General features: G+C 46.9%; 1 protein-coding gene across 1 annotated transcript; it reads left to right on the top strand.

Moving 5' to 3' along the window:
- On the top strand, positions 1–27,693 carry LOC139225483 (ankyrin repeat and fibronectin type-III domain-containing protein 1-like; the record flags this gene model as incomplete). Its single annotated transcript, XM_070856302.1, has 14 exons — positions 1–208; positions 7,110–7,304; positions 9,199–9,312; positions 11,349–11,446; positions 13,317–13,407; positions 15,273–15,380; positions 20,505–20,604; positions 21,043–21,175; positions 21,779–21,895; positions 22,116–22,331; positions 22,925–23,091; positions 25,318–25,489; positions 25,950–26,118; positions 27,527–27,693. Coding segments are annotated over exons 1-14 (2,055 nt in total), but the record flags the coding sequence as incomplete, so codon positions are not given.

Here is a 27,693-nt window from a genome sequence, read left to right as displayed (position 1 = left end):
ATGCAGGGCAGCGACTGCATCTTCGAGGCGGTGGAGCAGCAGGACCTGGACACCGTGCAGATCCTCCTCTACCAGTTCTCGGCCGAGGAGCTGGACTTGAACACCCCCAACAGCCAGGGCCTGACGCCGCTGGACATCGCCATCATGACCAACAACACGCCCATCGCCAAGCTGCTGCTGAAGGCCGGCGGCAAGGAGAGTCCTCACTGTGAGTACGGAGCGGCCTCGTCCCATTGGCTCTGCCTCCTCTGACCTTTTCCTCTGACGCTGCAGAAACCTAATTTACAGGAAGACGGATCGCAGCGGCGCTCTGGTCGATGTTGATGCTGGTTGTCACGGTGACGCTGATATTAAAGTCGACTGTGAGACCTGCGGCGAGGTAGAAGCTGGTTCTTCATGGGGTCGATAGATTAGTCTGAGGGCTGGTCACACCAGACAGGAAACACACGCTCTGCTGTTCAATATGACCTCAAACCTTTGGACTGTTTCATCATTTCATATTATCTAATTAACAACCTGAGCTAAAGAGCAGCTCATTAGCCATTTAAAACATCTTATACCTGAAAATATGCATCATTTCAGTGGATTCAAGATTTTTAAGTTCGGTCACAACAAGAGAGCTGCATCAAGGTAAAGCTAGCTGGGGCTTAGCCTCTGCTAGCACTAGCTAAAGCTCAGCATACGTTTTGTTCCTGAGCTCTTTCTGTAGTTCAATCAGTCAATCAATTATAAAACATCAGATTTGATGAACAGAAATCTGTAATCATTCTGTTTTATATCCCACATGACCAACGAGGAAGAGGCTAAACCTCATGATGAAGAAAAGCTAACTAGCCTAGCTTACCAGATTAGCAGTGGCAGGCATCTTAGCTTGTTTTGTCGGGGTTAAGTTTCCTTAACATCCATAAAATGAAGTCATTACGACCTGGTGGTCTGTTCACCGTGTGTGTAGTTACTGCTCTCTGCCTTCAGGGGGCACAACACTGTTTATTTCAGACAACATATAAAACACTAGTTTGAACTGCTAGCGTAGCTTGTTTTAGCTTAGCTCTCAAAGAATGCTAGTAAGCGTCGTAGCCTAGCAACAGCCCCAGCAAAGACACACTGATTGACACACAGACCAATCAGTGTTCAGACCCATGATGCATTGCTTCTGGTCACCTTAAACGTGAGGCACTACGTTGGTTTGTAGACTCAAATTTAGTCATTTTTGCGGTCGCCATCTTTTCTGCAGCCCAGAGTGATCCATGATCTGTTTTCTGATAAACCCTCTGCACACGGACACAGTCAGAGAGCAGCTGCAGGGCACATTTAGCAACTAAAGAGGGCCATCATTTACTCAGGAGGTGGTGGAGACCAAAAACAGAGCTGAAAGAGAGAAGATTGGACTCCCCTCAAAGTCACCAGACTCCATTCACAAAAACAGGAATTTTACTTCAGAGAACACAGGAGCTGCTGGTCTGCTGCTGCCTCAGTCAGTTAGTTTGTTTATGTTATTGTGCAACTTTGGTGTTTTAAAGGGTTAGTTCAGACCCAACACATTATCTGTGTAACACACAATAACACAAACACACTGACTGATGGAGGCAGCAGCAGACCAGCAGCTCCTGTGTCCTGTTCTCTAAAATCTCTGTTTTAGTGAATGTAGTCTGGTGTGTGTGCAGAGAGCGATATAACGGCTGTTTGTGGTTAAACCAAAAGGATCTTCCAGGTCTCTCTCTGTAGGGATCCTTTCCATGATGCTGTCACACACTTAGAATAACACTCTGAGCCTGTCAGTGGTAAAAAAAAAAAGAAAGAAAATAGTACAGTGTGTGTGTGAGTGCAGAATAGCGTGTGTGATGCTGTGGATCAGACAGGGCCTGTGTTTGTGTCTGCAGCCCAGTCTGGGTCTGGACCTGAATGAGCCGACTACCCCCCCTCCCTCCTCACCCTCCTGCCCACACACACACACACACACACACACTTTTCCCTCCATCAGTCCCCCTGTTGTCCTCCATAAACCCTCCAAAGACAGGTGGTTCTTACCTTCCTACTGAAACCCCCATTAGCCCCCACTGTCTGGCTGTGTGTGTGTGTGTGTGTGTGTGTGTGGGGGGGGGTGAAACAGTGGCCACTTTACAGTGAGCCGGGCCTCCTGCGTGCCGTGACTCCCCCTCCGAACAGCTTTAACGAGGTTTGTCGTTTAATGGTTTAACTGTTCCAATGATGCATGTAACGCCGGGGCAATTACAGCTAAGTGATTTATTGTGCCGGGGGGCCGCGGCGGCGAGGGCTCTCCAAACAGCGGCCTGGACTCTGGGCGGCGGTACAATCCCATCCTTGTAAACAAACACAGAGCAAACATTGCCGCTGTTTTCCCTCCTGGGGCCTGCTGCTCTCTGTTTATGTCATTCCTCAAGTGCCAAGTAAATCAGTCAGCCCAGGCCTGACAGCCCAGCGTGTGTGTGTGTGTGTGTGTGTGTGTGTGTGTGTGTGTGTGTGTGTGTGTGTGTGTGTGTGTGTGTGTGTGTGTGTGTGTGTGTGTGTGTGTGTGTGTGTGTGTGTGTGTGTGTGTGTGTGTGTGTGTGTGTGTGTGTGTGTGTGTGTGTGTTCACATGTACCCTGGTCACTTTCCATAAGAGAGAGTGTGTGAGTACAAGGTAAAAATCTCCATTACAACTAAAAGTCCTGCCCTCATATTTTTACTTAAGTAAAAGTAAACGTGTGTGTGTGTGTGTGTGTGTGAGTGTGTGTGTGTGTGTGTTCAGCCCAGAAAGATCTAAATAATGTTTAAGAACCTGAGAAGTCGACTGGTGGAAGAAGTATCTTCTACTTCCGAAAAGTTTTAGCTGCAAAATGTATTAAAGGGTCATTTCAGTGTTTTAACCCTGTTCACATCCTGGTGTCTGGAGCTGCTGCCTCCATCAGTCAGTGTGTGTTATTGTGTGTTAGATGAATATTATGTTGGATCTGATCTGACACTTTAAAACACCAAAGTCAGTAAAAGACAGACTTTGTCTGTTTCCCCGTCGCTACAGAGACGTGAAGCTTTCTGAGCGAGAGTCTTGAATAAGATCAGCCAGGACAGTTTCCTGTGTGACTGTTATTTTTAGGTTTATCCTCTGAGGAACTGAAGACCTGCACGTCTTCATCATCTCTGTCTGGGTCATTTATTTTATCTTAACAAAGACTTTGACAGTTTCCCACTTTAGTTTCTGTTATTTAAATCTATTAATATCTGAGTGAGGCGTGTGTGTGTGTGTGTGTGTGTGTGTGTGTGTGTGTGTGTGTGTGTGTGTGTGTGTCACTGTGAGCTCACCTCTGCTGCCTGCCTGTGTGTTAATGTCTGGGGCCCCTGGGGGCCCCTGGGGAGTGTTTGGTCTATATTTGGACGTCCCGCCCCCCCCCGGTCAGACAGGGTCCTCCTGTGTGCGGCGGCTCCTCCTCAGACAGCAGCCTGTTAATTTACGACCTTTTCAATTAGCAGCCGTTAGCAGCTAGCCGGGCTCTGACAGGCCGAGCCGAGCAGGAAATGACACCTCCAGGTTTATAATATGGCTGCTGCCGTTTCCAACGGCAACCGCCTGATGGAGAGCCACACTGTGTGTGTGTGTGTGTGTGTGTGTGTGTGTGTGTGTTTAAACTTTATTCAGACAGCTTTATTTCTATAAGAATAATGAGTCATTCTTGATACTAATAAACTTATTGAACTTCTGTTGTCTGAAATATTCACTTATGAAGTTATGATGGAACTTTAAAGCTGCTTTAATGAAAGCTTTTATATAAGGTCCCTATTTTTACACTCTTTTAGCTTCTTTCAGCTTTTTGTTTTTAGTCTTAGTCTTGTTTTAGGCCTCACTGTTGGGGTTCAGTCCCACAGCTGTTTCCTGATAAACCACACAGTCAGAGAGCAGCAGGTGAACACGGGAGAATTTCAGAGAGAGAAGATTAGGCTGTCTTCAAATACACCAGACTCCATTGACAAAACCAGTAATTTTACCTCACACAACACAGGACCTGCTGGTCTGCTGCTGTTAGTTTGTTTGTGTTATTGTGTGACTTTGGTGTCTTTAAATGTTTAGTTTGGATCAACACAACATGTGTTTAACACTCAGTAACACAAACACACTGACTGATGGAGGCAGCAGCAGAGCAGCAGCTCCTGTGTCCTGTTCTCTAAAATCCCTGTTTTAGTGAATGTAGTCTGGTGTGTGTGCTGTTTGTGGTTAAACCAAAAGGATCTTCCAGGTCTCTCTCTGTAGGGATCCTTTCCATGATGCTGTCACACACTTAGAATAACACTCTGAGCCTGTCAGTGGATCAAACAAGCTCTTTTAGTGGACCTACTGTGATCAGGTGCAGTTGTCCCAAAGGATCACGTTGCAGCCATTGCAGCCCGTTTGGTGTCTGCTGGCTGAGGTGATCTACTGGACCAGTTCCAACACTTTTACTACCTACCAGTCACTCACACACCAGGATGTGGACACAGAGGACTCAGGGTTTAAAAGGTGATGAAATGTCAGTGTTCTCAGCACAAGTGGACAAAAACACCAGTTACTGCTGGTTTGAAGGTCGTATTGTTTCCTCTCTTCCGCTGTGGAGACTCGTCTTTATCTCACTTGCACAATCCTCTTTGTTTCCTTGAAAGTTTTCAGTTTTTTTGTGTCTGCAGCTAAAGAGTCTTGAATCCCTGTGCGGCCTTTAAAAGGAGTCCCATTCACTTGGCAGCAGTCTTATCACACATCACTGATGACTTATTCCATTCAACACGAGTGTCTGCAGAGAGTTACGCTGATTTAATGCCGATTACAAACGCTCATTATCTCCGTCCAGCAGCGGACACAAACTCCTGTGTCACCGCTGATAATTACAGCCACTAATGAGACGAACAATTATCGTCAGCGAGGACTGTCGGACGGAGGAGAACAAACTGCAGCAGCTGAAATGAAGCGCTGCAGTGTGTGTGTTTGTTTATGCTGCCGTCACGGTCCATGACTAAAACCTGGGAGGGAGGGAGCGGCAGTAAAGCAGCAGCAGTGTTTGGCGAGTTGGCAGCAGAGTTAAACTGAGACGAATGTGAAGGAACACACACAGAGTTTCCTGACAAACGTTAACTCACACTGACTTCTGCGACGCCGTATTTGGGCCGTCGCAGGTAAAACAGATAAATAAATAAATAGAATCACGGAGCAGAGAGACGAAATATTCCAAGAAAACACTCTGTTTCTGAGATTGAAGAGGTAAATTTGGGAGAGAGAACCTGGATATTCTCTTGGATTAAAGCTGCAAAGACGGGATGTTTTGTGAGATTAGACGTGGTACATTCACAAGAAACAAATTCATCAATTTAGGAGAAAAACCTCGAATATTCTTTGAAATTCTAAAAACATATTTGCAAGAAAAAACTAATTATTTGAGATTTAAGAAGTAAATGTAGAAGAAAAAAGCCTCAATATTCGGAAATGTTCGAGGAAAACATCCTCTGAAATCATGAAGTAATATTTAATTTAATCTCTTAAATCTCAGTTCTCTGAGGTCAAAGTCACAAATTGATGAGAAAAGATGTGAATGTTCTCTGAAGAGATTTAGATCGAACGTGTACCAGGAAACAGCCTGGCTCGTCTGAACGTGCTGCGGTGGGCCGGTAGCTTGTGGACGATGATTTACTACCTGACAACAGCTGTTGGTGCTAACAGTGTAGCCTCCTGCTAACTGTAGCTAAAGGCTGCGGCTAATGCTAGCTAACGTTAGCTAGCTTCACGTGTTAGCTTCAACGTTTATTTTCCCGCTCGTATGCTAATGCTAACGGCCGTCAGGTGGGAGGGGCTCCGGACGGAGAGCTGCTGGATTCTTTACATCCAGGCTTTTTTTTGTCTTTTTCTGTTTCCTGATGTGAGACCGTTTACAGAGCAGACAGGTAAGTCTGTGTTACTGTGACTGTGACAGGCAGCAGCACGGACCGTCTCACACACTGAACGTTCTTGTGTAACAGCTGAGTTTTCCAGTGTTTGCCCTGGATGGAGGTCGTGTGGTGTTCAGTGTTCTGCGGCCGGACGGTCAGCGCTGGGCCTTGTATGGTCACATGCTCGCAGACGGCCTCCGTCGGCTGTTCTCCCGGCTCTCACATGGATGCTGCGCTGTCTCCTTTTATCTGGAATAAAAGATGGCTGCTGGCCTTGACAGAGCTGAACCTTCTGCTTTGACTCCTCCACAAACTCTTTTTTTTCATGAACAAGAGACACGACTGAAAGCAGAGAGGACACACGTGCTCCTCTGGGCACAGGAGCTGTTTACTGCTGCTTTTTTAATTTCATCTTTGTATTTCTGCTGCTGCATCCTCGACAAGCTCACAGACACACAACACTTCGTCGTCCCATCTCCTGCATGAATGACTCCCTGAACAAAGCAGAGAGTCACAGTTTAATCCATCAGCACTCTTATTTTTAATGACTTTTACATGTGGTGTTAAAGGAGAACTCCAGTGTTTTCTCCTCTGTGTCCACATCCTGGTAGGTAGTAAAAGTGTTGGAACTGGTCCAGTACATCACCTCAGTGTGTGACAGCATTATGGAAAGGATCCCTACAGAGAGAGACCTGGAAGATCCTTTTGGTTTAACCACAAACAGCACACACACCAGACTACATTCACTAAAACAGGGATTTTAGAGAACAGGAGCTGCCAGTCTATTGATGCCTCTTTCAGTTTGTGCGTTTGTATTATGGTGCGTTACACAAATATAATGTTGGAACTGACCTTTTAAAAACACCAAAGTCACTCAATGACACAAACACTCTGACTGATGGAGGCAGCAGCAGAGCAGCAGCTCCTGTGTCCTGTTCTCTAAAATCCCTGTTTTAGTGAATGTAGTCTGGTGTGTGTGCTGTTTGTGGTTAAACCAAAAGGATCTTCCAGGTCTCTCTCTGTAGGGATCCTTTCCATGATGCTGTCACACACTGAGGTGATCTACTGGACCAGTTCCAACACTTTTACTACCTACCAGTCACTCAGACAGCAGGATGTGGACAGAGAGGATCATGGGGATCCTTTAGATTAAAGGTTGACATCCATCAGTCCTTTGGACCACACGTCTTACTGCATCTCTCTCTCTCTGTGTTTCCTGTCGTAGTTGTGACCGTGGAGAGTCGAGAGGCCCACCTGAGCTCTCTGGTGGTGGAGGCTGAGCGGCGGGCGGCCGACCTGGCGGCTCAGGCGCAGAGAGACGGCCTCTCATTGGAGGCCTGCCACAAGGACAAACAGCTGAGAGCCTGGGAGTGGAGATGCAAGCTGTACAAACGCATGAGGACGGGCTTCCAGCACGCACGTGAGTCACATCCAGGAAGCTTCAGCGTAGGAAAGCCTAGAAGAAGCTTTTGTCCAGCTGGAGCTGCAGCTGGTCAGGACAACAAACACTAGCTGACAAGAGAGACACAAGGTTACAGGGGCAATAAAACACCTTCTGTTAATATTCAGCATAAGAAAGGGATTCATTCAGAAGTGAGTAACCACGAGCACAAAGCCTCCGTGGATCTACTTCATTATTCATTCCATTTTATTATTTATCGACATTCAGTGTTTACCGGATCTATTTGGAGGTGAAAGAATAATTCAGAACAGCTTTAATTCTGTTTACTGAGACAGTTGAATACACACACACTCTGGATTTAACCTCTGCCTCTGTTCAGAGTGACAACATTTACATCTCTAGTTGGATCTCTAGTCCGGTCCAGTGAGCACAGTGAGACACAGAGAGACACAGAGAGACACACGAAACGACCATAAAGAGACATGAAACGACCACAGAGAGACACGAAACGACCACAAAGACACACGAAACAACCACAGAGAGACACGAAACGACCACAGAGAGACACGAAACGACCACAAAGACACACGAAACAACCACAGAGAGCAGGAAACAACCACAGAGAGACACGAAACGACCACAGAGACACACGAAACAACCACAGAGAGCAGGAAACAACCACAGAGACACACGAAACAACCACAGAGAGCAGGAAACAACCACAGAGACACACGAAACAACCACAGAGAGCAGGAAACAACCACAGAGAGACACGAAACGACCACAAAGACACACGAAACAACCACAGAGAGCAGGAAACAACCACAGAGAGACACGAAACGACCACAAAGACACACGAAACAACCACAGAGAGCAGGAAACAACCACAGAGAGACACGAAACGACCACAAAGACACACGAAACAACCACAGAGAGCAGGAAACAACCACAGAGAGACACGAAACGACCACAGAGACACGAAACGACCACAGAGACACGAAACGACCACAGAGAGAAGCAAGATAACTACAAAAAGATGCCACATAACTAGACAGACATGAAAGGAATACAAAGAGACAAAAAACAACTACAGAGAGACACGTAGCGACTACAGACGGAGGAGGAGGAGGAGGAGGAGGAGGAGGAGGAGGAGGAGGAGGAGGAGGAGGAGGAGGAGATGATCTGGGAAATGAAGCAGATATTTAGCGGTTTCATTTCATCCAGTCGTTCTCCACTCAACAGATTCCTCAGCCCCCCCCAGCAGTGATCTCCATGCAGAGGCTCCTTCAGGCCAAATGACAGCGAACGGCTTCTGGTTTGAAGTCGGAGCGGTTTACAGTAACAAGCTCAGATTTGCTGCTACATGAACGAATGATAATAAAGCCAGCAGCGATCCAGCTGATAACATGAAAGCTCTGTGTGTGACGTTCTCCGACGCACGGCAGGATTTAATCTGGAGTAAACAAAAGAGGAAAACTTGGAGAACACTCAGACGGACGAGAGGAAGGAAACATTTGAGATTCGGCTCTGATGACTGAAGATATTTAGCTCGAGCCTGATGAGACGAGTTCAAACTAAAATAAAGACTGTGAAGAGGTGCAAAATAACTCCAACAGATTATAAATAACTCCAACAGATTATAAATAACTCCAACAGATTATAAATAACTCCACAGAATGACCCAAAAAACACACCACAGACACAAAGAGATGGAAAACTACTAGACAGAGAGAAAACTACTAGACAGAGAGAAAACTACTAGACAGAGAGAAAAGTACTAGACAGAGAGAAAAGTACTAGACAGAGAGAAAGCAGCAGCGTGAGGATGTTTGAACGGCACCAGCAGTGGATCACATCTTAGTCTGAGCTCTAATGAAATGATGTGTACTCTGAACTCTGTGCCCCTGCTCAGGTGCCCCGGAGGCCCCGTCCATGGTGCGTCTGAGCGTGAGCAGTAGCGCCTCGCTGACCGTCACCTTCCAGGAGCCGCAGTGTCTCAACTCCACCGTGGTGACCAGATACAGAGGTACGGTCCACATCTGTCATCAACTCTGAGTCACATGAAAGGAATCAGCCCTTCATGTGTTTAGAAGACATGGTGTCAGAAACCCTCTGAAATATGCCGTTTTGCCAGTTGTCATGGAAACACAGCGTGCCGGGGCTCAGCGGTCAGACACGTCTTTAATTCTCTGAGTGAGTGAGTGAAATAAAGGAACATGGTTTCATCCTGTGGTGCTGATGACGGGTTCATGGTACAGGTACACCATGAACCCTGTGTACCGTACCTGTGTACCCACACAGGTACGGTACACAGGTACTGTACTCAGGTACACAGGTACTGTACACAGGTACACAGGTACTGTACACAGGTACACAGGTACTGTACTCAGGTACACAGGTACTGTACTCAACACAGGTACACAGGTACTGTACACAGGTACACAGGTACTGTACACAGGTACTGTACTCAACACAGGTACACAGGTACTGTACTCAACACAGGTACTGTACACAGGTACTGTACTCAGGTACTGTACACAGGTACACAGGTACTGTACTCAGGTACACAGGTACTGTACACAGGTACACAGGTACTGTACTCAGGTACACAGGTACTGTACTCAACACAGGTACACAGGTACTGTACTCAGGTACACAGGTACTGTACTCAACACAGGTACACAGGTACTGTACTCAGGTACACAGGTACTGTACACAGGTACACAGGTACTGTACTCAGGTACACAGGTACTGTACTCAACACAGGTACACAGGTACTGTACTCAGGTACACAGGTACTGTACACAGGTACACAGGTACTGTACTCAGGTACACGGGTACTGTACTCAACACAGGTACACAGGTACTGTACACAGGTACACAGGTACTGTACACAGGTACTGTACACAGGTACACAGGTACTGTACTCAGGTACACAGGTACTGTACACAGGTACTGTACTCAACACAGGTACACAGGTACTGTACTCAACACAGGTACTGTACTCAGGTACACAGGTACTGTACACAGGTACTGTACTCAACACAGGTACTGTACTCAGGCACACAGGTACTGTACACAGGTACACAGGTACTATACACAGGTACACAGGTACACAGGTACTGTACACAGGTACACAGGTACTATACACAGGTACTCAGGTACTGTACACAGGTACACAGGTACTATACACAGGTACACAGGTACACAGGTACTGTACACAGGTACACAGGTACACAGGTACACAGGTACACAGGTACTGTACACAGGTACACAGGTACTGTACTCAGGTACTGTACTCAACACAGGTACACAGGTACTGTACTCAGGTACACAGGTACTGTACTCAACACAGGTACTGTACTCAGGTACACAGGTACTATACACAGGTACACAGGTACTGTACACAGGTACACAGGTACTGTACTCAACACAGGTACTGTACTCAGGTACACAGGTACTATACACAGGTACACAGGTACTGTACACAGGTACACAGGTACTGTACTCAACACAGGTACTGTACACAGGTACACAGGTACTGTACTCAACACAGGTACTGTACACAGGTACACAGGTACTATACACAGGTACACAGGTACTGTACTCAACACAGGTACTGTACACAGGTACACAGGTACTATACACAGGTACACAGGTACTGTACACAGGTACACAGGAACACAGGTACTGTACACAGGTACACAGGTACTGTACACAGGTACTGTACTCAGGTACACAGGTACTGTACACAGGTACACAGGTACTGTGCACAGGTACTATACACAGGTACACAGGTACTATACACAGGTACACAGGTACTATACACAGGTACACAGGTACTATACACAGGTACACAGGTACACAGGTACATGTGTACACAGTAGAGACAGAATCAGTTTTGAGGTGAGCTGATGAGAAGGTTAATGAGAACTATTGATCTGTTATAAAAAAGAGCTGTGGGTATTTAACCTGTGTGTGTGTGTCTGTGTGTCTGTGTGTGTGTGTGTGTGTGTGTGTGTGTGTGTGTGTGTGTGTGTGTGTGTGTGTGTGTGTGTGCAGTGGAGTGGAGCTGTCTGAAGGATTTCTCGCTGCTTGCTGGAGAGATGGTTCTGGATAATCTGCAGACCCTCAAGTGCATCATCAGCAGCCTCACCACGGTAACAGCAGCATCCCTCCTCCTCCTCCTCCTCCTTTCACCACGGCAACTCTCTCCTGCATCTTCCTGGAAAGCAGAGAAACACTCGAACGCCTCTCGACTCAGCTGGTGTGTTTGTCAGGTTGAGCAGACTCATCCTGTGACAGTAGATGAAGCGGGGGGAGGAGACTCTGTGGTCAGCTGACGGCCATCAGACGGCCTCTGACTCACTCGTGCTGTGGTGTAATGTCGGCGCGGTCCCGCCTCCCCGTGCCGGACGCTCTGACCGCGCCGTCGTGTGCTGGCTGAGTGGCAGCGGTGACATTTGAAGAGCGCTCGCTTTAGTGGAGGCTGCCGCTCATTATGCCGTCTGGGCACCGACTGTGGTGCATCTGCTGTTTGCCATTTAGAGCAGCGGCTCTCAGATGAACACACACAAACGGCTCGAACACATTTAGAGCCGAACACGCCGCCTGAATGGAAAGGGCGAGACCCGGCGGGGGCGTTCGGCACCGTGAGCCGAGCCAAGAGATGGAGTCCACATCTCAAATGTTAGTGTGAACAGGATTAACAAAAGGACGACAAAGAGACCTGAAATAACAGCAAAGAGACTCAAACTGACCGCAAAGAGACTCAAACTGACCACAAAGAGACAAACTGACCACAAAGAGACTCAAACTGACCACAAAGAGACAAACTGACCACAAAGAGACAAACTGACCGCAAAGAGACAAACTGACCACAAAGAGACAAACTGACCACAAAGAGACTCAAACTGACCACAAAGAGACAAACTGACCACAAAGAGACTCAAACTGACCACAAAGAGACAAACTGACCACAAAGAGACTCAAACTGACCACAAAGAGACAAACTGACCACAAAGAGACAAACTGACCGCAAAGAGACTCAAACTGACCACAAAGAGACTCAAACTGACCGCAAAGAGACTCAAACTGACCACAAAGAGACAAACTGACCGCAAAGAGACAAACTGACCGCAAAGAGACTCAAACTGACCGCAAAGAGACTCAAACTGACCACAAAGAGACAAACTGACCACAAAGAGACTCAAACTGACCGCAAAGAGACTCAAACTGACCACAAAGAGACAAACTGACCACAAAGAGACAAACTGACCACAAAGAGACTCAAACTGACCACAAAGAGACTCAAACTGACCACAAAGAGACTCAAACTGACCACAAAGAGACAAACTGACCACAAAGAGACTCAAACTGACCGCAAAGAGACTCAAACTGACCACAAAGAGACTCAAACTGACCGCAAAGAGACTCAAACTGACCACAAAGAGACAAACTGACCACAAAGAGACAAACTGACCACAAAGAGACACAAAACTACTAAAAAGAGAGTCAAGATAACTGCAGAGACACAACAAAACCAGGAAGTAAACAAGAACTAAACAAGGAAGTAGACCAGGAATCCAGGAAGTAAACCAGGAAATCAGGAAGTAAACCAAGAAACCAGGAAGTAAACCAGGAAATTAAACAGGAAGTAAACCAAGAAACAAGGAAGTAAACCAGGAAATTAAACAGGAAGTAAACCAAGAAACAAGGAAGTAAACCAGGAAATTAAACAGGAAGTAAACCAGGAAACCTGGAAACTGACTGCAAAGAGACATGAAACAGAGACTACAGACAAAAATAACCACAAAGAAAAATGACGTCAGAACAAATAGTAAAAAGGCTGAAAGCACAAGAGGAGCAGAGCGCCATGACTCCAGTCTGAAGCTTCATGACATCAATAATGTTTTTAACCTTTTCCTCGTGTTAAAAGAGCTTAACGTAATAATACAAATAATAACAGGACACAGAACTTAAACTGCTGCATCGTGTCTTCATGTTCTCAGTTGTGTTTTTTTGTTTCAGGGGCGGCTCTACTACGTTCGGGTGTCGGCCTATAACATGAAGGGCTGGGGTCCGCCGGCCTCCGCCCTCCCTCCATCAGCAGCTCCCTCCAGTACGTCCCCTCTGTGCTCTCCTGTCACTTTATCATCTGATCATTATTATACGTTCTTCACTTTATCCACACCGGTTTAGACCCATCAGTCATTCTGTGCCTCAAACACACCAGACTACATTAAAAAAACACTAATTTTACCTCTCAGAACAGAAGAGCTGCTGGTCTGCTGCAGCCTTGAATTTGATTGTGTTATTGTGTGAGCTTTTAAATCAACTTTATAAATGATTGTGCCTTAAAGGGTTGGTTAGGATCCAAATAACATTTTACAAGGCGCGAGCAGTCGTTCCAGCTCTGTGTGCTGGTGGTCGTTAGTTTAACGAGTCAAGCGGCGGTAAGTTAGCGTCCTCTGTGTGGTCAGTAGTGAGCGGTGAGTCAGCCGTGAACCGTGTGAATGTTCTCTGCTCTGCTCGGAGGTCCTCGGGTTGGGAACACTGGTTCATCTCTCCGTCACGACTCTCTTTCTTTCTGCACATTTCAAGTATTTAAGCCTTGAGCTGTGTGTGTGTGCGTGTGTGTGTGTGTGTGTGTGTGTGTGTGTGTGTATATGTCAGACACAGAGGACAGAGTGTGTGGGTGTGTGATTTAAAGAGGCAGAGAACAGACAGTGAAAACACGGCTGCACCTCTGAGACGCCCACGGATCCGTCCAACAGTGTGGAGATAAAAGGAGCCCCTGGTGTGAACCTCAGGGTGCTGCCTCTGGGAACCATGAGCGCTCCGTCCACACTCTCCCTGTCTGTGTGGGCGGTGATTTCAGCTCCACCTGCTCTGTGATTTGAATCCATATGTGGCCATTTTCATCTGTATGCCTCCATGCTGGGTTTTGGCTAAACTTATGAAGTGACGACATTTTGTGTCCAGAAGGTCAAAGGTCGACCTCTCTGTGATGTCATAGGACACGTTTGGTCGTATACTGACTCTGTGACACTGATCTTTAGTCTGGACAGACGAGGACATAAACTGGAAGTTGATCCGTGAACCTGAAGTCCCAGCGGGTTGGTCTGTGTGGTGTTTTGGCTTCAGTTCATTTCAGAGAGTTTCTCCTGCTCAGGTTCAGCTGGTTTGGTCCTTAAACTGATGTTGGAGCTTCTAACGGGATCAAACAGGCCGCGTTTCTTCTTCTGCTGCTTTAAATGTGTTTCTAACAGGATCAAACAGGCCGCGTTTCTTCTTCTGCTGCTTTAAATGTGTTTCTAACGGGATCAAACAGGCTGCGTTTCTTCTTCTGCTGCTTTAAATGTGTTTCTAACGGGATCAAACAGGCTGCGTTTCTTCTTCTGCTGTTTTAAATGTGTTTCAAACAGGATCAAACAGGCCTCGTTTCTTCTTCTGCTGCTTTAAATGTGTCTCTTGGATGTACTTCCTGCTTTGTTGTGCTGCAGCTACAGACAGCAGCTAAAGTCACAGTCAGAGTGTTTCTCCATCCCAGATGAACCTCTGGTCGTCATGGTGTTAAAAACCCTCTGAGCGGCTGACGTCTGGCCTGGTGCCCCCCCATTAGAGAATAATACTGATGTGCTGCTGGAATATACCACTGACAGTCTGCAGGGGGGCTTTTATTTTGAAAACTGAGCAGATTCTCTTTGCTGGGGTTTAGCTTTGACAGTAATTTTAGTTTTGTCATTTGTATGAAAGTTGTGACCTGAAGTTTTTAGGATTACAACATTTGTCAAATGTCTTTGTGCTTTAAAGTGTCCTGCTGTTCAGAGCAGTCAGTCAGTCAGTCAGTCAGTCAGTCAGTCAGTCAGTCAGTCAGTCAGTCAGTCAGTCAGTCAGTCAGTCAGTCAGGTGTCCGTCTCCTGTCCTGTCCGACCCTCCAGAGAGAGGACGTCCTCTCACTCTTTGTCCTCTGTGTGTCCTCAGACTGGAGGGAGAGTGACGGCCGGGAGCCCCGGAGGAGGGGCCACATCGAGGCCATGGAGCGTCTGCTGCAGCAGGTCAGAGCGACGCACACCCACTACTGCTGTGGAGGTGAGTTTGTCTGGGGGGGGCAGCAGGTCACCAAGGGGGCTAAATGAGGCTCCAGAGTCAGGCTGCATGCTGGGGGGGGGGACTAGCAGAGCCATTTTCAATTCTGTTCTTAAACTGCAGAGAAAACTTCTTACTAGAAACCACACACACACACACACACTCACACACACACACACACACTCACACACACACACACACACTCAGACACACACACACACACTCACACACACAGTCAGACACACATACACACACACACACTCACACACACACACACCAGGTACCAGGGGAGCACATGTACATAAATAAGCATTAATACGTTCTGGATTATAACCATTTATATGTTCAAGTGTCACACATGTAGCACTGCTCCATAAATCATCCTGACTGTGTGTGTGTGTGTGTGTGTCTGACTGTGTGTGTGTGTGTCTGACTGTGTGTGTGTGTGTGTCTGACTGTGTGTGTGTGTGTGTCTGACTGTGTGTGTGTGTGTCTGACTGTGTGTGTGTGTGTGTCTGACTGTGTGTGTGTGTGTGTCTGACTGTGTGTGTGTGTGTGTGTCTGACTGTGTGTGTGTGTGTCTGACTGTGTGTGTGTGTGTGTCTGACTGTGTGTGTGTGTGTGTCTGACTGTGTGTGTGTGTGTCTGACTGTGTGTGTGTGTGTGTCTGACTGTGTGTGTGTGTGTGTCTGACTGTGTGTGTGTGTGTGTGTCTGACTGTGTGTGTGTGTGTCTGACTGTGTGTGTGTGTGTGTCTGACTGTGTGTGTGTGTGTCTGACTGTGTGTGTGTGTGTGTGTCTGACTGTGTGTGTGTGTGTCTGACTGTGTGTGACTGTGTGTGTGTGTGTCTGACTGTGTGTGTGTGTGTGTGTGTGTGTGTGTCTGACTGTGTGTGTGTGTGTGTGTGTCTGACTGTGTGTGTGTGTGTGTGTGTGTATGTGTGTGTGTGAGTCTGACTGTGTGTGTGTGAGTCTGACTGTGTGTGTGTGTGTGTGTGTGTGTCTGACTGTGTGTGTGTGTGTGAGTCTGACTGTGTGTGTGTGTGTGTGTGTGTGCGTGAGTCTGACTGTGTGTGTGAGTGTGTGTGTGTGTGTCTGACTGTGTGTGTGTGTGTCTGACTGTGTGTGTGTGTGTGTCTGACTGTGTGTGTGTGTGTGTCTGACTGTGTGTGTGTCTGACTGTGTGTGTGTGTGTGTGTGTGTGTCTGACTGTGTGTGTGAGTGTGTGTGTGTGTCTGACTGTGTGTGTGAGTGTGTGTGTGTGTGTCTGACTGTGTGTGTGTGTGTGTGTGTGTGTGTGTGTGACTGTGTGTGTGTCTGACTGTGTGTGTGAGTGTGTGTGTGTGTGTCTGACTGTGTGTGTGTGTGTCTGACTGTGTGTGTGTGTGTGTCTGACTGTGTGTGTGTGTGAGTCTGACTGTGTGTGTGTCTGACTGTGTGTGTGTGTGTGTGTGTGTCTGACTGTGTGTGTGAGTGTGTGTGTGTGTCTGACTGTGTGTGTGAGTGTGTGTGTGTGTGTCTGACTGTGTGTGTGTGTGTGTGTGTGTGTGTGTCTGACTGTGTGTGTGTGTGTGTGTGTGTGTGTGTGACTGTGTGTGTGTCTGACTGTGTGTGTGTGTGTGTCTGACTGTGTGTGTGTGTGTGTGTCTGACTGTGTGTGTGTGTGTGTCTGACTGTGTGTGTGTGTGTGTGTTGACTGTGTGTGTGTGTGTGTCTGACTGTGTGTGTGTGTGTCTGACTGTGTGTGTGTGTGTGTCTGACTGTGTGTGTGTGTGTCTGACTGTGTGTGTGTGTGTGTGTCTGACTGTGTGTGTGTGTGTGTGTCTGACTGTGTGTGTGTGTGTCTGACTGTGTGTGTGTGTGTGTCTGACTGTGTGTGTGTGTGTCTGACTGTGTGTGTGTGTGTGTCTGACTGTGTGTGTGTGTGTCTGACTGTGTGTGTGTGTGTGTCTGACTGTGTGTGTGTGTGTGTGTGTGTGTGTGTGTGTGTGTGTCTGACTGTGTGTGTGTGTGTGTCTGACTGTGTGTGTGTGTGTGTCTGACTGTGTGTGTGTGTGTGTGTCTGACTGTGTGTGTGTGTGTCTGACTGTGTGTGTGTGTGTGTGTGTGTGTGTGTGTGTGTGTCTGACTGTGTGTGTGTGTGTGTGTGTGTCTGACTGTGTGTGTGTGTGTGTGTGTGTGTATGTGTGTGTGTGAGTCTGACTGTGTGTGTGGTGAGTCTGACTGTGTGTGTGTGTGTGTGTCTGACTGTGTGTGTGTGTGTGAGTCTGACTGTGTGTGTGTGTGTGTGTGTGAGTCTGACTGTGTGTGTGTGTGTGTCTGACTGTGTGTGTGTGTGTGTGCGTGAGTCTGACTGTGTGTGTGTGTGTGTCTGACTGTGTGTGTGTCTGACTGTGTGTGTGTGTGTGTGTCTGACTGTGTGTGTGAGTGTGTGTGTGTGTCTGACTGTGTGTGTGAGTGTGTGTGTGTGTCTGACTGTGTGTGTGAGTGTGTGTGTGTGTGTCTGACTGTGTGTGTGTGTGTGTGTGTGTGTGTGTGTGACTGTGTGTGTGTCTGACTGTGTGTGTGTGTGTCTGACTGTGTGTGTGTGTGAGTCTGACTGTGTGTGTGTGTGTGTCTGACTGTGTGTGTGTGTGAGTCTGACTGTGTGTGTGTGTGTGTCTGACTGTGTGTGTGTGTGTGTCTGACTGTGTGTGTTTATGCTCAGAGCCAAAAATAAATGTGTGAAATTAATCAGTGGAACAAAGCCACTACAGAGCAGAGAGCTCACCGAGCAGCCTGCATCTCTTCATTTATGACGTGTGTGTGTGTGTGTGTGTGTGTGTGTGTGTGTGTGTGTGTGTGTGTGTGTGTGTGTGTGTGTGTGTGTGCGCTGGCGATCTACTGGACCAGTTCCAACACTTTTACACTCAGTATGGGACCATCAGAAACAGTTAGTATTAGTGTGTGTTTTTATTTTTCAGAAGTTGAGCCTGACAGCTGTTCCAGTTGTTCTTTAAACTCTGTTTTAATGGATGAACGTCTGACAGCCGCTCGACAACATTAACGATCCGTTCAGCATTTATTCAGAGTGACGTGTGGCGCTGCACAGTAGGACGCTCACTCCTCGTCATGTCACCTGTCAGAGCCCGTTAGCCTCCTGCGCTGCAGTGTGTGTGTGTGTGTGTGTGAGTGTGTGAGTGTGTGTGTGTGAGTGTGTGTGAGTGTGTGTGTGTGTGTGAGTGTGTGAGTGTGTGTGTGTGTGAGTGTGAGTGTGTGAGTGTGTGAGTGTGTGTGAGTGAGTAGGAAGCTTTAAAGATGGCGGTGTGTGTGTGTCTGTACCACAACTGTATATAAGCAGTGGACGCCGCCATGATGACGTCACCACGCTGCATGTTAGCGTTGGACGCCGACACCATGTTTAAAAGCCACATCTAAAAACACCAGAGTCGCCCTTTAATGAGTCTCTGGTTTATGACTTGTTAGCATGCTAACATGCTAAACTAAGCTAGTGAACATTGAACCTGCCTGATATCAACATGTTAGCATTTAGCCTCAGCTGCTAGCGTGGCTGCAGACGCTTGTTTTCCTGTATGTGACCGTCCTCAGTGAAGCTCCTCCTCCTCCTCCTCCTCCCCCTCCTCCTCCTCCTCCCCCTCCTCCTCCTGGTTCCTCTGGTGGTCTGTGGCCGAGCCGCCGGGCAGAACAGAAGCTCACCATCATGTTTGTGAGCGTCAGACGTCTGTTTACAGGCCGGTAATTATGTGGCGCTTAATTAGCCGGAGTACAAAGGGGCGCTGTGGTCTGGAGATTGGCATCGCTGAGCGGCCGAGGGACAGACCGAGGACGGGAAGACAGACAGACAGACAGACAGACAGACAGACAGACGGCCGAACCAGTGAAGCAGATAAGATAACGCTCAGCGAGGCCGGCGGCGACTCGACCCACCGACCTTGAACTCACGCCACTCTTCATCACCAAGTCCCAAACTGTGGTTTTGTCCACATTTGGTCAAAACGTTTCTTTCTTTAGTGATTTCCAGTTTTATTTTTGAACTGTAAAGAAACCACTTGTGGCCGGAAACATTTAATGAGTTTAACTGTTGTCATTATTCATCAGTCTTTATTTAAATAGTGTCCGTTCATAACAAACGTATTAATCATTCTGTTACTGCACAACGTTCGGACCACATAATGTTCATCAGTGTGGAGCGCTCCAGCAACTGAGCCTCAGGGTTGAGCCGCTAACCGCTGTTAGCTTTGTTAGCTCTGTTAGCTCTTTTAGGTCTTTTAGCACTTTTAGCTCTGTTAGCTCTTTTAGCACTGTTAGCTCTGTTAGGTCTTTTAGCACTGTTAGCTCTGTTAGCACTTTCATCACTTTTAGCACTGTTAGCTCTGTTAGCTGTTTTAGCACTGTTAGCTCTTTTAGCTCTGTTAGCACTCTTAGCTCTGTTAGCTCCTTTAGCACTGTTAGCTCTGTTAGGTCTTTTAGCACTGTTAGCTCTGTTAGCACTTTCATCACTTTTAGCACTGTTAGCTCTGTTAGCACTTTTAGCTGTTTTAGCACTGTTACCTCTGTTAGCTCTTTTAGCTCTGTTAGCACTCTTAGCTCTGTTAGCTCTTTTAGCACTGTTAGCTCTTTTAGCTCTGTTAGCTCTGTTAGCACTCTTAGCTCTCTTAGCTCTTTCAGCTCTGTTAGCACTTTTAGCTCTGTTAGCTCTTTTAACACTGTTAGCTCTGTTAGCTCTGTTAGCTCTGTTAGCTCTGTTAGCACTCTTAGCTCTCTTAGCTCTTTCAGCTCTGTTAGCACTTTTAGCTCTGTTAGCTCTTTTAACACTGTTAGCTCTGTTAGCTCTTTTAGCTCTGTTAGCACTCTTAGCTCTGTTAGCACTCTTAGCTCTGTTAGCCCTGTTAGCTCTGTTAGCTCTGTTAGCTCTACTAACTGACATCATGTGTGTTCTTTGGGAGGAGAACCGTAGAGACAACATGTTTTGTGCTCTGTCAAGTTTCACAATCAAAACATAAGAAGCAGCGACGTGTGTTCATGTTAACTAAACATGGTCCAGGAAGCAGGAAGTGAGTGTTCAGATTAGAAACATGACGTAGTTTATTTACCTGTTGACTCTGTTTCTTCTTCTCTTGTCTTCAGACACCTCGAAGCTGCAGAACCCGAGCAGGAAGCAGTCCGTCTCCAGGAGTCTGAAACACCTCTTCAACTCCTCCAACAAGTTTGTGAAAACACTGAAGAGGTTTGTGGAGCTTCTTCGGCTGAAAATAGGCCCCAACAGTTTTCACCTGTTTGTATAATAAAAAGTTTCATTCCATTCAGAGATATTGGGTTTGACTGGTAGGTACAAAGTGTTGGAATGGGTCCAGTCGACCGTCTCCAGCAGCGACAATGAGCTCTTAAGATTTAGCCGCTAACTCCAGTTAGCTTGTTTAGCCCTGTTAGCTCTTCTAGCTCATTTTGCTCTGTATTAGCACTGTTAGCTCTGTTAGCATTGTTAGCCCAGTTAGCTCTGTTGTACATTTTTATTTTTTATTTACTGATATTTTGAAGTTGTGCTGAATAGTTTATTTTTCATGGTATGAAACTACTTTGACTTCAGGAATCAGTAGCAACATATTGATCCGGAGCCGCTCATTAAAGTCATTATTATTATTATTATCGTCATGTGCGCCTGCAGGGGGATCTACCTGGCGGCGGTGTTCTACCATAAGGACAGTTTACTGGTGACAGCCGAGGACCAGATCCCCATCGTGGAGGTGGACGACTCCTACAGCAGCTCCCTCATGCAGGACTTCCTGTGGTTCACCAAGGTGACGCCACTTCACTTACCCTTTCAGTATTTTAATATTAAGACAATAGATACAGAAGCATCACATGGCCGCCACACAGACGCAGGTCACATGATCCGTTTAAAGCTCTGACAGGACGTAGCTGCATGTCCACGAGCATAAATACTCATTCCTCCATCTCAAATCCAGAGTTTAAAACGTATAAGACACAAACTGCATAAAGTCTGAGCAAATGTTAAATGTTTAGAGGAAAAACTTTCCTCTCTGAAAATGTAATAAATCAATACTGGTCCAGTCGTTACATTATCAGGTTTTATTCCACGGCTAAATAATAATAGAATAAAAAACTCCACCTGACGAGCGGCTGAGAGACGACGTGTCGTTGGACAGCGTTTCAGCTTTGACGGAGCTGTGAATGTGTTCCACTTCCTGTCAGCCTGCCGATGGTTGCTGGAGTAATGATCAGGTGTGAAGTGCTGTTTGGATGTGTTTTAAACCTGCTGCCGCCCCCGAGCATCACGCCCCAGCAGCAGCTCTTCGTTTTATGAGCAGTTTAATGAGTCTGTAGTTAACTCTCTCTGTCTGTCTGTCTGTCTGTCTGTCTGCCTGTCTGCCTGTCTGCAGCTGTCCTGTATGTGGGAGGACGTCCGGTGGCTCAGACAGAGCATGTCAGTGTCCATGTCGTCGTCCTCCACCCTGCAGGCCCGCCACAAGATGCTCACCGCCGCCAGCCAGCTGCAGGTCAGCACGCCAGCTAAAGTGTAGACAGTTTTCCTGAAGAGTTTCTGCTCTCAGTCTCTAGTTTACTGTCTTCTTCAGCACAGCAGGATGTTCATTTAGTCAATGAAGATACACCAGGAAGAGGGGCGGGGCTACCTGCTCACTCACCTGCACACCCCTTCATTCAGAAAGACCTACGATATTTATTATGATGGTGCTTCTGTGTTGGCGCCTCCTGCAGAGCCTCCTGGGAACTCACAACCTGGGGCGGGTCCACTACGAGCCCATCAAGGATCGCCACGGCAACGTGCTGCTGGTGACCATCCGCGACACGGAGAGCCAGCACTCGCTGTTCAGCGGGAAGTGGATGCAGGTGACCAAACTGCAGAGCCAGAGGAAGTCTCTGTCCACACCTGAGGAGCCCTACGCCCTCGACATCCTCATCATCACCATGCAGGTGAGGAAGGACTCAGGCTCAGAGTGTTATTCTAAGTGTGTGACAGCATCATGGAAAGGATCCCTACAGAGAGAGACCTGGAAGATCCTTTTGGTTTAACCACAAACAGGACACACACCAGACTACATTCACTAAAACAGGGATTTTAGAGAACAGGACAGTCCGTGTGTCTGGTGTAGTTGTTGTGACTTAAGTGTTTTAACACTTTATCTTGAATCCAAATTAATTCTTTAAAACACCAAAGTCACACAATAACATAAAACAACAAACAGGTTGATGAAGCAGCAGACCAGCAGCTCCTGTGTTTTTATAGGGTGAAATCCCTGTTTTTGTGAATGGAGCCTGGTGTGTGAGCAGAGAGCGATATAACGGCTGTTTGTGGTTTAACAAAAAGGATCTTGCAGGTCTCTCTCTGTAGGGATCCTTTCCATACTTTCCTTTCTGTTGGATCAGATTCAGCAGTTATATCACTCTCTTTGAACACACCAGACTCCATTGGCAAAAACACTAATTTTACCTCACAGAACTCTCCTGCTGGTCTCCTGTCAGTGAACTTCCTGTCAGTGAACTTTGTGTCTGCCCCCCCCCCCCAGGACATCTTGGCGTACCAGCGGCGCAGCACCCACCGGCTGGCCCCGGGCCTCTACCTGGGCTTCCTGAAGCTCAGCAGCTCCGTGGACCAGATCAAAGTCCTGGTGTCCCAGCGGACCCCCAACATGCTCTGTCACAGCCGCATACGAGAGAACGCCAACGTCTCCAGGTACGTGACCCTCACAGGTAGGACTGAAAGGTCAGGAAGAGAGAGAGAAGACTCAGACTGAACCTGATGTAAGTCTGAAGGTTTCAGCTGAATAACTATAATGATATTCCACTCAGGTGAATAGAAAGCACTCGTCAAGGCCACTGTGAACGGGCAAAAAGAGAGTCGTGACGGAGAGAACAGTGTCAGCTTCAGATTGGGGGGGGGCAGATGTTCCCAACACATTCTCTGCTCTGTGGTTAAATCAATACATAAAGTAAAACACCTTGTTCTTAATCATGAATCTGACATTATCCACGTCTTCGTCTTCAGCTGAAATACATGAAGCGTTCAGGATGAACAGTGTGTCGGTGTCCCTGTGGGATGTTTCCCTTTGGAGGTGGTGGAGACCAAAAACTGAGCTGAAAGAGAGATTTCAGCCACCCAAAAAATAAACACCAGATTAAGTGTCCATTTATTAGAATATTTTCACCAGTTTACTTTGCTGTCACACCACTTTCTGACGGGGAGCTGAAGCCATTCTGTTTCTCTTTGCTCGTTTCAAAGCCACCAGACTCCATTCAAAAAAACAGTCATTTTATCTCACAGAACACAGGAGCTGCTGCTCTACTGCTGCCTCAGTTAGTTAGTTAGTTTGTGTTATTGTGTGACTTTGGTGTTTTAAAGACTTGGTGTTGATCCAAAATAATGTGTTAAAACACCAAAGCAACAACAACTGGACCAGCAGCTCCTGTGTTCTGTGAGGGAAAATTACTGTTTTTTTCAATGACGTCTGGTAGCTATGGAGAGAGCGACATAACGGCTGTTTCTTCCTGACCAAAACGTTTCTACCCAGTCGTTGGGGTGTTTTTAACATCTCTAAATGTAAAGTGAAGGTTCTGCTGCTCCTCACAAAACACTCCTAATGCTCGTCAGTTAAAGTAACCTCCAGAGGAGTTTCAAATGTTACCTAAAACCTGAGGAATGAGAGCTGTTCGCACCTCTCAGATGTTGTCAGTCGGCACACAAGGACACTAATCTGCCAGTATTACATTACACAGTATTACGTGTGTGTGTGTGTGTGTGTGTGTGTGTGTGTGTGTGTGTGTGTGTTTCTGGATTTGTGCGCGTCTTTTGTGTTCCAATCTGATTGGCTGTGAGCTCTGGACAGGTAGAAGTATTCCTGCTCGTTCTTTGGCCTCCATCGCTGGAATTTCTGGATGCTGAACAGCTCTGCATTCCCACCTCACAGAGATTGGAAAGTGTGAAGTGAGAAACAAAAGTGTGTGTGTGTGTGTGTGTGTGTGTGTGTGTGTGTGTGTGTGTGTGTGTGTGTGTGTGTGTGTGTGTGTGTGTGTGTGTGTGTGTGTGTGTGTGTGTGTGTGTGGATCGATGGATGCTCTGGATCCTGAGCAGTCGTGTAGTTTGGGGGTCGAGTGTTTGCCGTTTCTCTGACTCAGCTTTAATGAGCCTCTGAGTGGTTGTTGTGTAAATGAGCCGGTTGTTGATTTATTTGTTTGTTTTGGTCGGAGGTGACGGAGGGGGGGTTACTCAGGTGGGGGTGAACACAGAGGGGCCATTTAACACAGGCCCACAGATTTATCCAGAAAAACACCAAGTCAGTGTTTTAGACGTGGAGAAAGGAGAGAATAAACAGGAACAGGTGAAGGTGTGAACGGAGCCTCCCCAGGTAAGAGATTCCACCTGGAGATACACATCTGAACATGAGCAGCATGAGACGACGTTTTCGTTCTGTGTCTGAAAGATCAGATAAATACCAACCACGACGATGAGAGCGATTTAACAGCTGTTTGTCAGATCCTTTCAGTTTAACCATAAACAGCCGTTATATCATTTACCTCAAACACACCAGGCTCTAGTGGCAAAAATACACATTTTACAAAACTGAACACAGGAGTTGCTGGTGAACAGTTTCCTCGATTGGTCAATTTGTTTGTGTTATTAGGTGACTTCGGTATTTTGAAGAATTAAAGTGGATCCAAAATAATGTGTTAAACCACCAAAGTCACAGCAACTATATCAGCGACTCCTGTGTCCTGTTCTCTAAAATCCCTGTTTTAGTGAATGTAGTCTGGTGTGTGTGCTGTTTGTGGTTAAACCAAAAGGATCTTCCAGGTCTCTCTCTGTAGGGATCCTTTCCATGATGCTGTCACACACCAGGATGTGAACAGAAAACTGATCTGCAGTCTGCTCTTAAAACCGTGCTGATGTGTTTGTGGTGTTCAGGGAGGAGTGGGACTGGATCCAGACGCTGTCGGCCGCAGTAGAGAAGGACCACGCCAGGGAGGAGAGCGAGGAGGCGGGGCCCAGGCCTGAAAGCCACGCCCCTTTATTGTACTACGAGCTACAGACGGCAATCAAGTCTCTGCTGAAACACATCAACCTACCTCTGCACCAGGTACACACGGACCGCACACGCCAGTGTTTTACCTGCCTTAAAACGTCAATAAACATAATGAGGTTTGGTGGCTTTAATTTGAAGTTAAATGAAAGTTAATCACCACATCAGTAAAGGTTGAAAGGCTTGTAGAGATCCATCATCTACCTATCTACCTATCTACCTATCTATCTATCTATCTATCTACCTATTTAAACCTCTTAGCAAGCTCATGGTAAAAATCAGGATTTTCCCTCTGAGGTTTGGTGGTGAGCCAGTTTGAAGCATAGTGTTGTTTTCAATTATCATATAAATATCTTATTTGAATATGATGTAAACGTTTTCAGTTTAAATTGTGTGTGTGTGTGTGTGTGTGTGTGTGTGTGTGTGTGTGTGTGTGTGTGTGTGTGTGTGTGTGTGTGTGTGTGTGTGTGTGTGTGTGTGTGTGTGTGTGTGTGTGTGTGTGTGTGTGTGTGTGCAGGCCCGTCACTTCCGTCTCTACAGTCAGGAGGTGGTGGAGCTCGGTCACGGCGTCTCCTTCCTGCTGCTGCTGCCGGCGGCTGACAACGTTTGCTCCGCCCCCGGACAGTCCAACCCCTACTCCCCCCTGTCAGGATTCCTGCACCTCCCTCTACAGATGTTTGAACTCGGTAACAACACACACACACACACACACACACACACACACACACACACACAGACAGGGCAGAAACAGCCGTTATATCGCTGCACACACACCAGACTCCATTCACAAAAACATGGATTTTACCTCACAAGAGCTGCTGCTGCCTCCATCAGTTTGTCTGTTTGTGTTATTGTGTTTTAAAATTTTAGTTAGGATCCAAATGAACCTTTTAAAGCACAAAACTCACACAAAGTCCTGTGTTCTATGAGGTAAAACTAGTCTTTTTACAAATGGAGTCTGGTGGCTTTGAGGAGAGCGATATAACAGCTGTTTCAAAAGGGATCCCGATGGATGGAAAGGATCCCTACAGAGATAGACCTGTAAGATCTTTTCAGTTTAACCACAAACAGCCATTATATGGCTCCCTTCAAATACACCAGACTCCATTGACAAAAATACAGATTTTACCTCACAGAACACAGGAGCTGCTGCTCTGCTGCTGCCTCCATCAGGTAGTGTGTTTGTGTTATTGAGTGACTTTGGATCCAAAATAACACCTTGAAACACCAAAGTCACAACAAACAGACCATCAACTCTTGTGCTCTAAGAGGTAAAATCCCTGTTTTAGTGAATGTAGTCTGGTGTGTGTGCTGTTTGTGGTTAAACCAAAAGGATCTTCCAGGTCTCTCTCTGTAGGGATCCTTTCCATGATGCTGTCGGCTGAGGCCATTTCTAAAAGTTTTGTTGTGGAGTAAATACAGCAGTCGTGCAGCACAGCTCTGCGCTGAGTGTGAATGTGTTGAGGTGGATCAGCAGGGACAGACTGAGCTGTGTTACTGCAGCAGAGAGTCCTGACACACACACACACACACACACACACACACACTTATGTCTGCAGGGAGAAGCACTAAATCAGTCTGCAGGCTCCAGCAGGACGGCCTCTCTGCTGACCCCCAAACACACACCACACACACATAAACACACACACAAGAATGTGTCAATAACACCCATACACACTGCACAATACTCTCTCTTTGTACACACACACACACACACACACTGTCCTCCCCACCAGCTGCTGCTGAACGCTCATCGCTCTGTTTTCTTTAATTTTTTTAAACCAAATTTCACCAAAAAAAGCTCCAGATTTTCTGTCCTCTCACGTCCAACAGTTGTTGATCACAGGGCTCCCAGGGAGCGACATGTTCTTCTGCTCAGACGAGACGGGAAACGTGCAAAGAAGCAGCTGATCATGAGCCAGAGTCCATTCAAAGGACAGAATGTTGTGAAGAGAGTTTTTAGTTTTACCGTCATTTAAATATTCAAACTGAATTTGTAAACAAGTGATTTCTAGTTTCTGCTGAATGTTCTTGAGGTTTTTATCTTCAGCACAATGAACCTCTCTGGACTTTATGCGTTTTGTCTCTCTGCAGTGCACTTCTGCACCTACAAGGAGAAGTTCATCAGTCTGTACTGCCGTCTGTCCTCCGTCCTGGACCTGGACGCCCTCATTACCCAGCAGGCACTGCGGGAAGCTATCACCGACAGCGAGGTGGCCACAGCGAAACAGAGGCACCAGCTCATCCTGGACTACATCCAG

The sequence above is a fragment of the Pempheris klunzingeri genome, unplaced genomic scaffold (genome assembly GCF_042242105.1).
Source record: "Pempheris klunzingeri isolate RE-2024b unplaced genomic scaffold, fPemKlu1.hap1 Scaffold_300, whole genome shotgun sequence".
Lineage (NCBI taxonomy): Eukaryota > Metazoa > Chordata > Actinopteri > Acropomatiformes > Pempheridae > Pempheris > Pempheris klunzingeri.
This window is presented reverse-complemented; position numbering and strand designations above follow the sequence as displayed.